Source organism: Strigops habroptila, chromosome 18 (genome assembly GCF_004027225.2).
Source record: "Strigops habroptila isolate Jane chromosome 18, bStrHab1.2.pri, whole genome shotgun sequence".
Lineage (NCBI taxonomy): Eukaryota > Metazoa > Chordata > Aves > Psittaciformes > Psittacidae > Strigops > Strigops habroptila.
The window spans coordinates 5,441,210-5,454,279 of NC_044294.2; the positions used below are offsets into that span (position 1 = coordinate 5,441,210).

Genomic DNA, 13,070 nt, shown 5'->3' on the forward strand with positions numbered 1-13,070 from the left:
AAGGGACCCAGCAGGGTGACAGGGACACAGCGGTGGCCCTGGGCATGGCTCTGTGATGTCCCCTGCGGTGGCCATGCCAGGATGTGACCCAGGCCCAGCACCCACAGGAGCATCCCCCAGGCACCCACCTCGTTTGGTGGAGAGGGATCTAAAACCACAGGCAGGGATGGGATACACCAGGCCAGGGTGACCATGGACCAGGGCCAGACCAAGGGGCACATGGGCAGGCAGGTGACAGCAGGACATCACCGAGCATCCCTCCATCTCTTCCCATGTGTCACCCCAAAACCGCAGCTGCGATAGATGGGACATCAGCTTGTCACCATCACTACTAAGGAGACCCTGTGGTGGGCTTGTAGATTTGGGCATCATCCCAGCATCCCAACCCTGGTGCTGCGCTGTGCCATTCCATTCCATGTCATTCCATGTCATTCCATGCCATTTCTCCAGCCCAGGGAGACTGATCCCACACTCTCCCAGCCCCGAGGGGTTAATCCATCCCCAGCAGTGAGGAGGCAGGTCCGGGTGCACCGCGGTGACGTGGGGTGGTTTGTGCCCTTGGCCGGCTCCCAGCACCCGGAGCCACAAGTGCTCTGAGCAGCACCACGGCCCCGCCGGCACCTCACCGGGAGCCGGGGGTCACACCTGATGCCAGGAACCGGTGGCCCCATGGCCCCCTTGTGCCGGGTACCCCCAGCTCAGCACCAAGCCCACCATGGCCCTGGGGTAGGAGCTGGTCCTGCATCCCCAGTGCAGGGATGGATGGAAGGAGGGAGGGATGGATGAAGGGATGGATGGAGGAAGGGAGGGAAGGATGGAGGGATGGATGGATGGATGGATGGATGGATGGATGGATGGATGGATGGATGGATGGATGGATGGGTGGATGGATGGGTGGATGGATGGATAGATGAGTGGACGGATGGATGGATGGATAGATGGATGGATGGATGGTGGAGGGCATCCGTGTTGTCCCCCCCCAGGAGCACCGAAGGGGGTGCAGAATGGGGCCATTTCCCTCCCCAGCACAGCTGCATTTTGAGGTCAATTCACTGATTTAGCACAGTTCGATGCTGGGGGTGTCTAAACCTGGAAAGGCTCCAGCATCACTCCGGGGCTGGAGGGATGGGAAAAGGCTCCAAGATCCTTCCCAGCTCTTCCCAAGGGTTGGTGGCCCCTGGGGACTTCCAGAGCCTGGAGAAGGGTGAGGAGACACCCGGGGCTGGGGGGAGAGGGGGCACAGGGATGTGTCACCTCTGTCTGGGAATCAAACGGGAAAGAAATCCAGCTGGGTTTCTATATAACATCCCTGCAGCCGGCGCCATTCCCAGCGTACCCAGTGGGGTGACTGGGAGGAGCTGGGAAGGGGGGGGCTGAGCCCCCCTGTCCCTGCGCAATGGTGCCCATGGGTGTGGGTGCTGCCGGGGGTGGGATCCAGCCCACCCACCCCCGTGGGTGCCGTAAAGAGCCGGGAAGGAGCCGGATTCCTGGGGCCTGACGTAGCCCCAGCGCCGCGGCCACGCCTGGAGAGGCGGCGGGATGCGGGTGGGGAAACTGAGGCACGGCCCAGCCGGTGCAATCGGCGCCGGGGTGCCCTTGGTTTGGGTGCTGGGGGCACCCCGGGGTGCACGGTTTGGGGCTCACTTGTGTTAAAGGGGGTCACAGGGACTTTGCTTCCTCCTCGCAGCTCCTTCAAGGCCACCCCAGCGCTGGGGACTGTCACCAGGAAGGATCCAGGCATCCGGAGTGCCACAGAGCTGGGGATGCTGTAGCACCCCGGTTCCCTGCCCCATGGCTCCCCATGTGGTGCTGTGAGGGCACTGCACCCCATGGTGGTGAGGTGGTACTGGGTGAACTGGGAAGCAACACCCTCCAGCCACCCAGCACCCTAAATGGATGCTAAATGCCATTTAAATCCCCTCCAGAGCAGGATGGGGACCTTGGGGTCCACAAGCCTCTCCCCCCCAGGCAGGGTGCCGTATCCCTAAGGAGGAAGGGACAGGGAACCATGCCAGGGGACCCCCCCAATTCGCTTCACCGGCGTATCTACTGAGGGGTGCTGAGCTGTTGGAGAGCTGTAACCCCAAACCTCCCATGGGGACCACGATGCCACAAAGCAGCAGCCACTTGTGTGTCCGTCCCGTTGTCACCCAAACGTCCCCAGCGCCAGGACCTGGGGTGGCACTGGGCACATTTGCGACCCTGCACATCTGGGGCCTTATACGGAGCGGGGGGGAGGCTGAACATCTGGGGACAGAGGCGACGTGTGGCCCTATTGCCCCCTGGTGGCCACAGCTGGGCACTGCACCCTGTTCCTCCGTGCAATGGGGAAACTGAGGCACTACTCCAACCCTTACACACCCCTCCCCGTTCATGGGGGGGACACATTCCCATTGCTCCCCCCCCCTTATGTCCTCGGTTCTGCTCGTACCTGGTCACCGATGGTCCCCAAACACCCCCAAAGGCGCAGGATGATGGGGTCCCTCCATGGTGGAGCCAGTTTGTCTGGGAAGAACACGGAGACGTGGGTCAGCCCGGGTGTAGTGGCCTGTGGGGCCCGGGGGGGGCACAGACAGGACCTTACATCCCCCTTGGGGACATGGTGGTCACAGCTCAGAAAAGCCAAAAGGCTCCAAATGAACCCAAAAGCCACCTCGCTGTGCTGGGGGAGGATGGACAGTGGGTCAGCCCAGACCCATGGACATGACCCCAAGCCAGTGGCAACCACAATGTGGCCATCTCATGTCCCCCAGCGGGGACAGACCAGGGCCAGAAAGGTCCCTGATTCTCATGGGGGTGTTGAGGGATGGAGCCTGCAGAGGGATGGAGAAGGGCCGGACACCCAGGGGTGGGAGTGACTCTGCTGCCACCAGCCTAACCCAAGTCAGGGATGGATCCAGCCCCTTCCCTGGCACAATCCAGGGAAAAAGCAACTCTAGAGGAGACCCCGGCGCTGCTGCGAGGGCTGGAGCAGCTCTGCTCTGGAGCCAGGCTGAGAGAGCTGGGCTGGGGCAGCCTGGAGAAGAGAAGGCTCCTGAAGGGGAGCCCTTAGAGCAGCTCCAGTGCCTAAAGGGGCTCCAGGAAACCTGGAGAGGGGCTTTGGACAAGGGACAGGACAAGGGGGAATGTCCCTGCCCGCGGCAGGGGGTTGGAACTGGGTGGTCTCAAGATCCTTTCCAACACAAACCCCTCTGGGAATCTGATCAACCGCATGGAATGATTTTGCCAGCGGCACCCGAGTTTCGGGGCGAGCCCGGGGTTACCCGCCGGGCACAGGCACAGAGGTCTATAGGACAGGGTTGGGTGCTGCCATCCAGGACGTCACCAAGGCTCATCCTCAGGGTGGGGGGGGCCCAGCCTGGCTCTGGGGTGGGGGCACCCTGCCTGATGCCATCCCCTCCATGGGTGCTCCCCAGGCTGGAAACCCCGTGGCCGGGCAGAGGGCTCATGGGGACCGGGGTGGGGGCGGCTGTACCCGTCCGTTGTGTCCCCCCCTTTGTCCCCTCCCTTTGCCTTGAAGCGGATGCCACAGGGCAAAGAGCAGGCGGGTGCGGTGCCGACGTCAGGCCCGTGCCGTCCCCCGTAGCACACTTCCCAGTGCTGATCCCGGCGGCACCGGGATCGGGGTGAGCGCGGGCACCCCGAAACTGGGACCCTACCGAGGGGCATGGCGGGGGGTGGCCCCGGGTGCTGGGTGAACCCCCTGCGACTGGGAACGGGGCCATAGATGGGGCCTGGTGGGGATTGGGGTGACGCCACCGTCCTAAAGGGGGTGCAGGTGGTTGGCGGCACACTCGGGGTGACATGTGGACCATGCCCCGCTCAGGACCCCGCAGCAGGATCGAGCCGCCCTCGCTGCCCCCCACAAGATGGGAGACCCCTTTGGCGGCTGGAGCACCCCCTCGATGCGGTGAGTACCCAGAGGGTGGAGGTACCCCCGCCTTGGGGACCCCCCCTGGGGGCTGTGGGGCAGAGGAGGCCACTCTGTGGGGCAGAGGGGACCGCGATGTGGGGCACAAATGTCCATCGGTCCATCTAGGAGTGACCGCGACGAGAGCTCCCTCCTCTACCGCTCCAATAGCTTCGCCCGCCCCACGGGGAAAAGCATCTACAGTGAGTGCGGGCAGCACCCCAAACCCCCCCCCGTCCCCAGCCTGTCCCCATCGCTCACCCCACACCTCCCTCCAGACCAGCGCAAGGACTATGGCGAGACATTGCTCAAGCCCCAGAGAGATTTCCAGCACCACGTGGAGGTGGGAGCCCCCCAAACACCCCCAAAACCGCGCCTGGGCGCCCCGGGGGGGTGTTGGCGGGTGCCCCCCCGCTGACCCCCGGTGCCATGTCCCCCCCCCCCAGCACCTACTGACGGTGCGGCTGGACGGGGACCTGCGCAGCGCCGGGGACTGCGTTGCGCGGCTGCGGGCGCTGGAGGCGCAGGGCAGGATCTGGGGGCAGGATCTCATCCTGCAGGTCAAGGACGAGCAGCTGGTGCTGAGGGATGTGGAGAGCAAGGTACCCCCTGAACAGGGCACTCCCGAAGATGGGACCCCCCAAAGCCTTGTACCCCTTGGACAGGGGACCCCAAAAGCCTGGTACCCCCCGACCAGGGTCCCCAGCTTGGCCACAGCACCCACCTGTACCCAGCCCCCCCATAAATCCAGTTGTCTCCCAGCTGTGCCCCCCCCCCCCGCAGCTCTGACACCCCCATAACCCCAGCACCCCCCAATGGCCCTTTGCACCCGCCTTGGCCCCAACACCCGCTGCAGCCATCGCACCCCATTAACCCTGGTACCCCCCTTCACCCCAGCACCCACATCAGCCTTTCAACACCCCCCTGAACCCCCAACCTAGCACCCCCCTTGGGTGGGCCTTAACACCCCCTCCTAAATCCAATGTTCCCCCAGCTCTGGCACCCCCATAACTCTGGTACCCCCATATTTGCCCCCCCTACATCCCTGACACCAACCTCAACCCTCACACCCCATAACCTTGCCACCCCCCTCCAACCCGCCCCCCACCCTTCGCACCCCCCCAACACTCAGCACCCCAAAAGCCTCCTATCCCCCCAGCTACGCCCCCCCATAACCCTGCCACCCCCATTAACCCTTATCCCCCATTGCACACTTATAGCCCTTGCACCCCCTCGGCTCCAGTAGCCGTTGTGGGGGGGCTGAGCACCCCGTTTCCCCCCCCGGCAGGAGGAGCTGGATGTCTATGCACTGAGCAGCGTTCTGGGCTGCTCGGCCACGTCGGACATCGGCAGCTACAGCTCAGTGTTGACCATCACCGTGCAGAGCCCCCCCGGCACCAGTGTCCTGCTCTTCCAGTGCGACCAAACGGGGGTGAGCCCTGGGACGCCCCCCCCCATAGGGTGGGGGTTAATGGGGGGGCAGCCCCCCGGGGTGTGTTGGGGTTGATGGCGCTGGGTCTGTGCCAGGCAGAGACGCTGAAGAACAACCTGGAGAAGCTGGTGAAGCAGTGGAAGGAGGAGCAGAGGAGCCACTATGGGCAGAGGTAGGGGGGGCACGGGGGTGTTCACCCCCTCTCTGTGCCCCCAAAGCTGACCCTCCACATGGGGGGCTCCATGGGGAGGGGGGATAAGCCCATCTGCACCCATGCACCCCAAAGGGTCCCTCCTTGTGGGTGCTGACCCCTTCCTGCCTCTTGATCCCCCCATCATCCTCCTGGAGGTGGAACCCCCCTTTTGCCTTGGTACCCCAGCTCCTGGCTCATATCCCCTCTCCTCATCCCTCTCCCATGGACTCAACCCCCTTCCCAACCCATCCCCATGGACACAGGCCCCCCTGTGGCCCCCATACCCCGTCTCATGGACACAGACCCCCTATGACCCCCATACCCCATCCCATGGGCACAGCCCCACTTCCTCCACCCCGTGCCCTATCCCTGTGCTCAGCCCCCCCTCAGCTCCCCCTTTCCCATCCCTCCTTGCCCAGGAGCAGCCGCCCCCCCTCGTATGTGCAGAGTCCCTCCATAGCCTCAGAGCAATGGGAAGAGCCCCCCGAGCCCGATGTCCGCGTATCCCGCCAGCCAGGGCTGGACCACAGTGAGTCTGGGGTGCAGGGGGGGCTCTGCAGTGCCTCAGTTTCCCCATGGGGGGAATGGGGGTGATGTGGGGCAGAGCTGGGACCCTCTGCTCTCACCCAGGCCCGATGGACACCCAGAACACCCCATGGACCAACTCCTCAGGACAGGTCATGTCCGAAGTGGACCGAGATGTTGTGAGTCCCATCTCCCACATCCACCCCCATGTCCGATGGGGACACCCCAGTGTTTCCCCACTGCACCCACTGGGTCCCATCCTGCTCCCATAGGAGGTTCTCAACCATGTGCTGAGCGACCTGGAGCTCTTTGTGGACAGGCTGAAGGCAGCCCTGGGCATGGCCAGCATCACAGACCCCAAGAAGAAGAAGAAGAAGATGATGAAGAAGAAGAAGAAAGGTGATGAGGAAGGGCTGGGGGGAGGCCGGGGGGGGTCCATCCTGGTGCCAGCCCCCCTCTCTACCTCCTCCAGCCCTGCCCTCCAGGGATGAATACACGGACTTCTTCCAGAAGGTGAAATACGCCCTTAACCTCTTGGTAGGTCCCATAGGGCTGGATGTGATCCCCATGGCTTGTGGGCATCTCTGGTGTGTCCTTAATGGGCTGGGGGGCCTCTATCGGGTTGGGAGGGCTGTGTGGGGCTGTGTGGGGCTGGGAGGGCTGCCTGGGGACACCCTTTCCCCCTCCACACAGGGAAGGACCCACCAGCACGTGCGGGAGCCGGACCCCCGGGAGCTGCTCCAGCTCATCTTCACAGCCCTCTCCTTTGTGAGTGCCTCCCCAAAACGGGTCCCAAACCTCCCCCCCCCGGGGCTGAGCAGGGTGGGGATCGGTGTGTGGTCCCCCCCCATCCTGGGGGTGCTGCTCCAGCCCCATCCCCGCAGGTCCTGGCCCATTGCTCCGACCCCAGCCTGGCCCCCTCGGTGGAGGCGCCGCTGCTGGTGGCTGAAGCGCTGGAGCTGCTGGAGAAGAACCTGGACCAGGACAACTACCACACATGGAAGAGCCTCGGCATAGCCTGGACCAGGACAAGGTGGGGTCCAGCCCCACCAGCACCGACGTTTGGGGGGGGTCCAAGCCTTGGTTTTGGGGGGGCACAGCACCCACTTTGGCTTCCCCCTGTGCCCGCTGCAGGGCAAAGTACCCGGACAGTGAGCTGGTGCCCCGCTACATCCCCATCTTCTCGGATGGGTGGTTGCCCCCCGCTATGGAGCAGGTACAGCGAGGAGGGGACCAGGACATCCCATCGCCCGCATCAGCGTCCCTGTCTCACATCCCGCACCCGTCCCTCTCCCTGCACCACGCAGAGTCACTGGGCACCGGCCGCAGGGACAATCCTGGCCAAGCGTGAGTGGTCCTGAGGGTGCTGAGGGCATCAGCCGACCCCTGGATGGATGCTCATGGTCCCCCCCCATCCATCTGCAGGGCCCCCTCTGCAGGGCAGGGCTTGGTTCGAGTCCTTTATGAGTTCCAGAGCAGGAACCCGCAGGAGCTGAGCGTCAGGATGGGGGACACGCTGCAGGTAGAAACCAGGGGGGGGTCCCACCATGGGTGCTGCTGGGAAGGGTGGAGTGGGGACCCCCACCCTGCATGATGGGTGCTGGAAGGGCTCCCCATTGTCACCCCAGGTCCTGGACCAGCAGAGGAGGTGGTGGCTGGTGCAGGACGACCAGGGGGACAAGGGCTTCGTCCCCAGCAACATCCTGGAGCCCCTTTGGGGGGGGGCACAGCCAGGTGGGTGCCCCCCATTCCCCTCCCAGCGCCAGGAGGGGGCGCAGGGGTCTCACCCCATGTGTCCCCCCCCCCCGTGTCCCCCGCTCCAGACCAGCCCCCCCAGCCTGCACCCTGACTCCCCCCCCGCCGAGGTGACGGCCTGGCTGCAGGACAAGGGCTTCTCCAGGATGTAGGTGGAGCCTTGACCCCCCCCAACCAACAACGAACCTGGGGGGCTCCATTCTGGGGTGCCAAGCTCTGCTCACCCCTTCACTGTGCATCCCTCATCCCTCTGTCTGTCCATCCATCCATCCCTCCCTCCATCCATCCCTCCATCCATCCTTCCCTCCATCCCTCCCTCCATCCATCCCTCCATCCATCCTTCCCTCCATCCATCCCTCCCTCCATCCATCTCTCCCACCATCCATCCTTCCCTCCCTCATTCCCTCCATCCCTCCCTCCATCCCTCCATCCATCCTTCCCTCCATCCATCCCTCCATCCATCCTTCCCTCCCTGCTTCCATCCCTCCATCCATCCTTCCCTCCATCCATCCATCCCTCCCTCCCTCCATCCATCCTTCCCTCCATCCATCCCTCCCTCCCTCCTTCCCTGCATCCCTCCCTCCATCTCTTCATCCCTCCGTCCCTCTATCCCTCTGTCCTTCCATCCCTCCCTCCATCTCTCCATCCCTCCGTCCTTCCCTCCATCCCTCTTTTCACCCACCCTCCTTCCATTCATCCCTCCATTCCTTGCTCCCTCCCTTCATCCCTCCTTTCACCCACCCTCCGTCCATTCACCCATCCCTCCCTCTATTCCTTGCTCCCTCCCTCCATCCTTCCTTCCTTCGCTCCGTCCCTCCCTCCCCGTGTCCCCGCCTCTCCCCGTGTCTCCGCAGCACGGTTCGGTGCCTGGGGGCGCTGCGGGGGGAGCAGTTGCTGCAGATGAGCGCGGCCGAGCTCCGCGCCGTGTGCCCCGAGGAGTGGCGGCGCCTGCTCTTCAAGCTGTCCTCGGCCCGGGCAGCGCTGGGGGTGAGAGACCCCCCCTGACCCCCCCCCGGACCCCCGGAGCCCCCCCCGGCACACACCGACCTTCCGCCTTCCCCTTCCCTGCAGATAGGCCCCAGGGACTGACCCCCCGACGGACCCCGAGCACCCCCCAGGATGGAGCCCCCCGGGCACTGCAGGAATGGGGGGACTCGAGGGGGGCACCCCAAACCCCCCCACACCCAGAAGTGTGTGTGTCCCCCCCCCCAGGACAAGATCCACTCTTTGGGGCATAGGTCCCCCCCATGGCACAAAGCTGGTGGGACCCCCCAACTGTGCCATTGGGCTCTCGGGGACACCCCCACCAAGGGAAGTGGGGGGCAAGGGGGGGCACCCCACAAAGTGTAAAGTGACTCCTATGGGAAATAAAGAGGTGATGGCAGTGGGGTGTGCTGGGGGGCACCGTCTGAGGCAGGGATGGGGTGGGGGGGACACAGGGACCCCCATCGCCCCCCCTCCAGTAGCAGAAAGAACCCCAGAGCCCCCCTCTTAAGAGCATGAGGACCCCCACAGTCCCCCCCCCCAAGTGCATAGGAGCCCCTCTGCAAGACCCAAGGGACCCCCTGCAGCCCTCCAAGTGCATGAGGAACCCCAGAGCCTCCCCCAAAACCAGGGGGAGGGCCCCAGAGCCCCCCACTCAGTACATGAGGGCCCCCAGAACCCCATGGGACAGCACAGGGCTGAGCTTGTGCCCCCCCTAACCCACCCATGCCAAGGGGGGTGACAATGCCCATGGGGCAGGGATGTCCCCGCTCACCCCCACGATGGGGGGTCAAGCTCGGTGCCCCCCACGGCCACCCCATCCTGACACCACAGCACTGAGGGGGCTCAGTGTACCACAGCTAAAGCACTTTATTATGTTGGGGGGCCTCATTGTTAGCAGTGCCCCCCCTACGCCATGTTGGGGTCAGGGCAGGTGTGGATCCCCCCTCCCAGCCCCATACTAAGCCCCTACTCCTTCTTGTTGCCCCACTTGGCCATCTTGTTGTTGATGGCCATCTTCAGGAAGCGGCTGGACTTCATGTAGGCAGCCACCTTCTCCAGGGCCTAGAGAGGGGGGGCAAAGAGAGCATCAGGGACATGGTCCCAATGGGGCACCCCCCACCCATTGGGGTGCCCTCAGGGTCCTTCCCCAGGGGGGAAAGGTGATGCCCGGGGTGTCCCCGCTCACCCCAAAGCGGTCCATGAAGTCCTTAAGGTTCTTGAAGGGCTCCAGGCACTTGGGCTCGAAGATGCGGTTCTGATCCAGCACGTCGAACATGAGGAAGTCCACGAAGGTGAGCTGGGGACAATGGGGACACAGTGAGGACAGACCCCCCCCCCCAGCACCCATGGCCACCCTCCGGGGTCCCAGCGGTACCTTCTCGCCCACAAACCACTTTCTGTCCCCCAAGAAGTTGGAGAAGAGCTTCAGCTTCCCTGGCAGCTGCTCCAGGTAGCCCGGCTTGAGCTTCTCCTGCAGGAGACAGGGGTGGAGAGGAGACCCCAGGGGACACACAGCACCTGCCCCACACGGGGACCCTGCGGTGGGTCACCCGGGCCCCACGGGACACTCACAAAGTCGGGGTTGTAGCAGACCATGACCAGGCTCATGCGGAAATCCATGATGTGGTTCTCCAGCATGTCCAGCCGCAGCATCTCCTCCTCCGTCTCACCGCCTGTGGGGGTGGGACATGAGCGCTGCAGGGGGGGGCCCAACCCAACCCCAACCCAACCCCAACCCAACCCCAACCCAACCTCAAGCCCAACCCAAACCCAACCCAAAGCCAGCCCTAAACCTAACCCCAAGGCCAAGGCCGAGCCCAACCCAAGCCCAAGTCAATCTCACTCTAAACCCAAGCCAAGCTCCTAATCCAAGCCCAACCCAAGCCAAGCCCAGCCCAATCCCAATCCCATTCCAAGTCCAACCCCCCCCCCCCCATCCCTGCACTCACACATGTTGTGCTTGCGGGCAATATAGCGCAGGATGGCGTTACTCTGCGTCAGCTTCACGTTCCCATCAATGAAGTAAGGGAGCTGGGGGGGGCGGGAACCAGGACATGAGGGCACCAGGAGACACCCCCCCCCCCAAAACCACCCCCCCCAGCTCCACACCACCTACATTGGGGAAGTCCAGGCCCAGTTTCTCCTTCTCGTTGATCCATTGGCTCTTGTCGTAGTCGGGAGCTGGAAGGACATGGGGGGGGGGTTTGGGGGTGTTGGGTGATGTGTACCCCCAAAACCTTGAGGGTAACATGGGGTCCCCCCCGGCCCCCCCCCTCACCTTCCCCGCAGCTGTAGAGCTTGTCCTCATAGGGAGTCTCTGTGTACTCCAGCAGCAGGCGGATGGCATGGGCCAGCTGGGGGGGGGGCAGCGATTAGTGAGACCCCCCCCAAATACACCACACCCGCCCCCCCCCCCGGCATGGGGAAACTGAGGCACGGATGGGGGTGAGCTGCAACCCCCCCAGAGCCCCACACACAGAGCAGGGAGAGCCCCAGAGTCCCCCCCAAGTGCATGGAACCCCCCACCCAAAAAACCCAGGGGACCCCCAGAGCCCCCCCGCACGATCAGGGAGAACCTCAGAGCCCCCCCCGCAAGAGCAGGGGGACCCCTAGACCCCCATTCAAGTGCATGAGGACCCCCACAGCCCCCCTGAAACACCCAGCGGCCCCCCCCCAATCCCCTCCGAGAGGAGCCGGAACCTCAGAGCCCCCCCTAAGTGCATGGGAACCCCCCCAAAAGAAGGCGGAACCACAGAGCCCCCCCCCCGCAAAACCAGGGGGACCCCCACAGCCCCCTCCAAGAGCAGCGGGACCCCCCCCAATCCCCCCCAGGAGCAGAAGGAACCCCAGAGCCCCCTCCAAGTGCATGGGGACCCCCTTGTAAGACTCAGGAAACCCTTGCAGCGCCCCCCACAAGTGCAAAGGTCCCACCGTAGCCCCCCTCCAAAAGCAGGGGGACCCCCAGAGCCCCCCACTAAGTACACGAAGAGCCCCACAGCCCCACTGCAAGAGCATAGGGACCCCCCAGGACCCCCCCAGAAGCAGGAGGAACCCCCAAAGCCCCCCTCTAAGTGCATGAAGACCCCCCCCTTTAAGACTCAGTGGACCCCCAGACCCCCCCCAGAAACAGGGGGACCCCCAGAGCCCCCCCCACCCCCGGGACCCCCCCCCCATCGCGCTCACCCCGCGGATGTCCCAATACCCCAACACCGCCATGTCCGCGCAACCGCCGCGCCCCTGCCCCCCCCCACCGCGGGAAAACACCCCCTCCCGCGCCCCGCTGGCCACGCCCCTTCCGCGGAGGCCGGGTCCTGGGTGGTCTTAAAAGGGCAACGGTCGATGAGGGGCCCCACAAGGGCTCCGCTGACTTATCTGAGGGGGGGCTGCGACGCCTCCCAAGTTCCATAGGGATCACCCGTATCCTGGCGGGGAACACCCAGCCTGTATTAGGGTCCCCCACGCCTGGGAAGGGCATAGTCCACCGCCTTAACCCCCCCAGTCTGCATTGGGTCCCCCCTTGACCCCCCCATGTCTCTATGCGGCCCCACCTTGACACCCCCCTCTCTGTATTAGGGACCCCCTTGACGCCCCAGCCTGCATTGGGTCCCCCCTTGAACCTCCATGTCTCTATGGGGCCCCACCTTGACCCCCCCACTCTGTATTAGGGACCCCCTTGATGCCCCCACTCTGCATTGGGTCCCCCCTTCACCCCCCGATGTCTCTATGGGGCCACCCCCTGACCCCCCCACTCTGTATTAGGGACCCCCTTGATGCCCCCACTCTGCATTGGGTCCCCCCTTCACCCCCCGATGTCTCTATGGGGCCACCCCCTGACCCCCCCACTCTGTATTAGGGACCCCCTTGATGCCCCCACTCTGCATTGGGTCCCCCCTTCACCCCCCCATGTCTCTGTGGGGCCCCACCTTGACCCCCCCACTCTGTATTACGGACCCTCTTGACGCCCCATTCTGCATTGGGTCCCCCCTTGACCCCCCCACTCTGTATTAGGGACCCACTTGACGCCCCCCCAGCCTGTATTGGGCCCCCCCAGCCTTCACTGGGGCCCCCCTTCACCCTTCTGCGCACTGTGCTCCGGCATGGCCGCGAACGGGCGCCGGAGAGGCAGCGCGCAGATGGAATTTGAGGTGGGAACGCGAGGAGCGAGAACAACGCGGGTGGCACCGTTGCGGGGCTTTGTTCAGAGCATTACGTACCCAGGGAGACCTCCGTGTCGGTGCCACCAACACGGCAACGAGCCCTTGTTTGCC

General features: G+C 64.6%; 2 protein-coding genes across 2 annotated transcripts; one reads left to right on the forward strand and one right to left on the reverse strand.

Annotated features, from left to right (window-relative positions):
* The first annotated feature begins 3,604 nt into the window (after positions 1 to 3,604).
* EPS8L3 (EPS8 like 3) lies at positions 3,605 to 9,199 on the forward strand. Its single transcript, XM_030473230.1, has 18 exons — positions 3,605 to 3,626; positions 3,827 to 3,910; positions 4,040 to 4,113; positions 4,189 to 4,253; positions 4,357 to 4,512; positions 5,199 to 5,342; positions 5,438 to 5,514; positions 5,955 to 6,064; positions 6,166 to 6,239; positions 6,333 to 6,459; positions 6,533 to 6,597; positions 6,754 to 6,828; positions 6,945 to 7,093; positions 7,195 to 7,407; positions 7,486 to 7,582; positions 7,689 to 7,963; positions 8,670 to 8,802; positions 8,887 to 9,199. The coding sequence occupies exons 2-18, from the start codon at positions 3,870 to 3,872 to the stop codon at positions 8,902 to 8,904; spliced, it is 1,893 nt and encodes a 630-aa protein (XP_030329090.1). The 5' UTR covers positions 3,605 to 3,626; positions 3,827 to 3,869; the 3' UTR covers positions 8,905 to 9,199.
* A 450-nt stretch (positions 9,200 to 9,649) lies between these two features.
* Positions 9,650 to 12,094, reverse strand: LOC115602272 (glutathione S-transferase Mu 1-like). Its single transcript, XM_030473229.1, has 8 exons — positions 11,986 to 12,094; positions 11,081 to 11,156; positions 10,919 to 10,983; positions 10,752 to 10,833; positions 10,375 to 10,475; positions 10,178 to 10,273; positions 9,989 to 10,099; positions 9,650 to 9,864 (listed from the first exon to the last, which is right to left on the reverse strand). Exons 1-8 carry the CDS (start codon positions 12,016 to 12,018, stop codon positions 9,769 to 9,771), a joined length of 660 nt encoding a protein of 219 aa, XP_030329089.1. The 5' UTR covers positions 12,019 to 12,094; the 3' UTR covers positions 9,650 to 9,768.
* Positions 12,095 to 13,070: the final 976 nt, after the last annotated feature.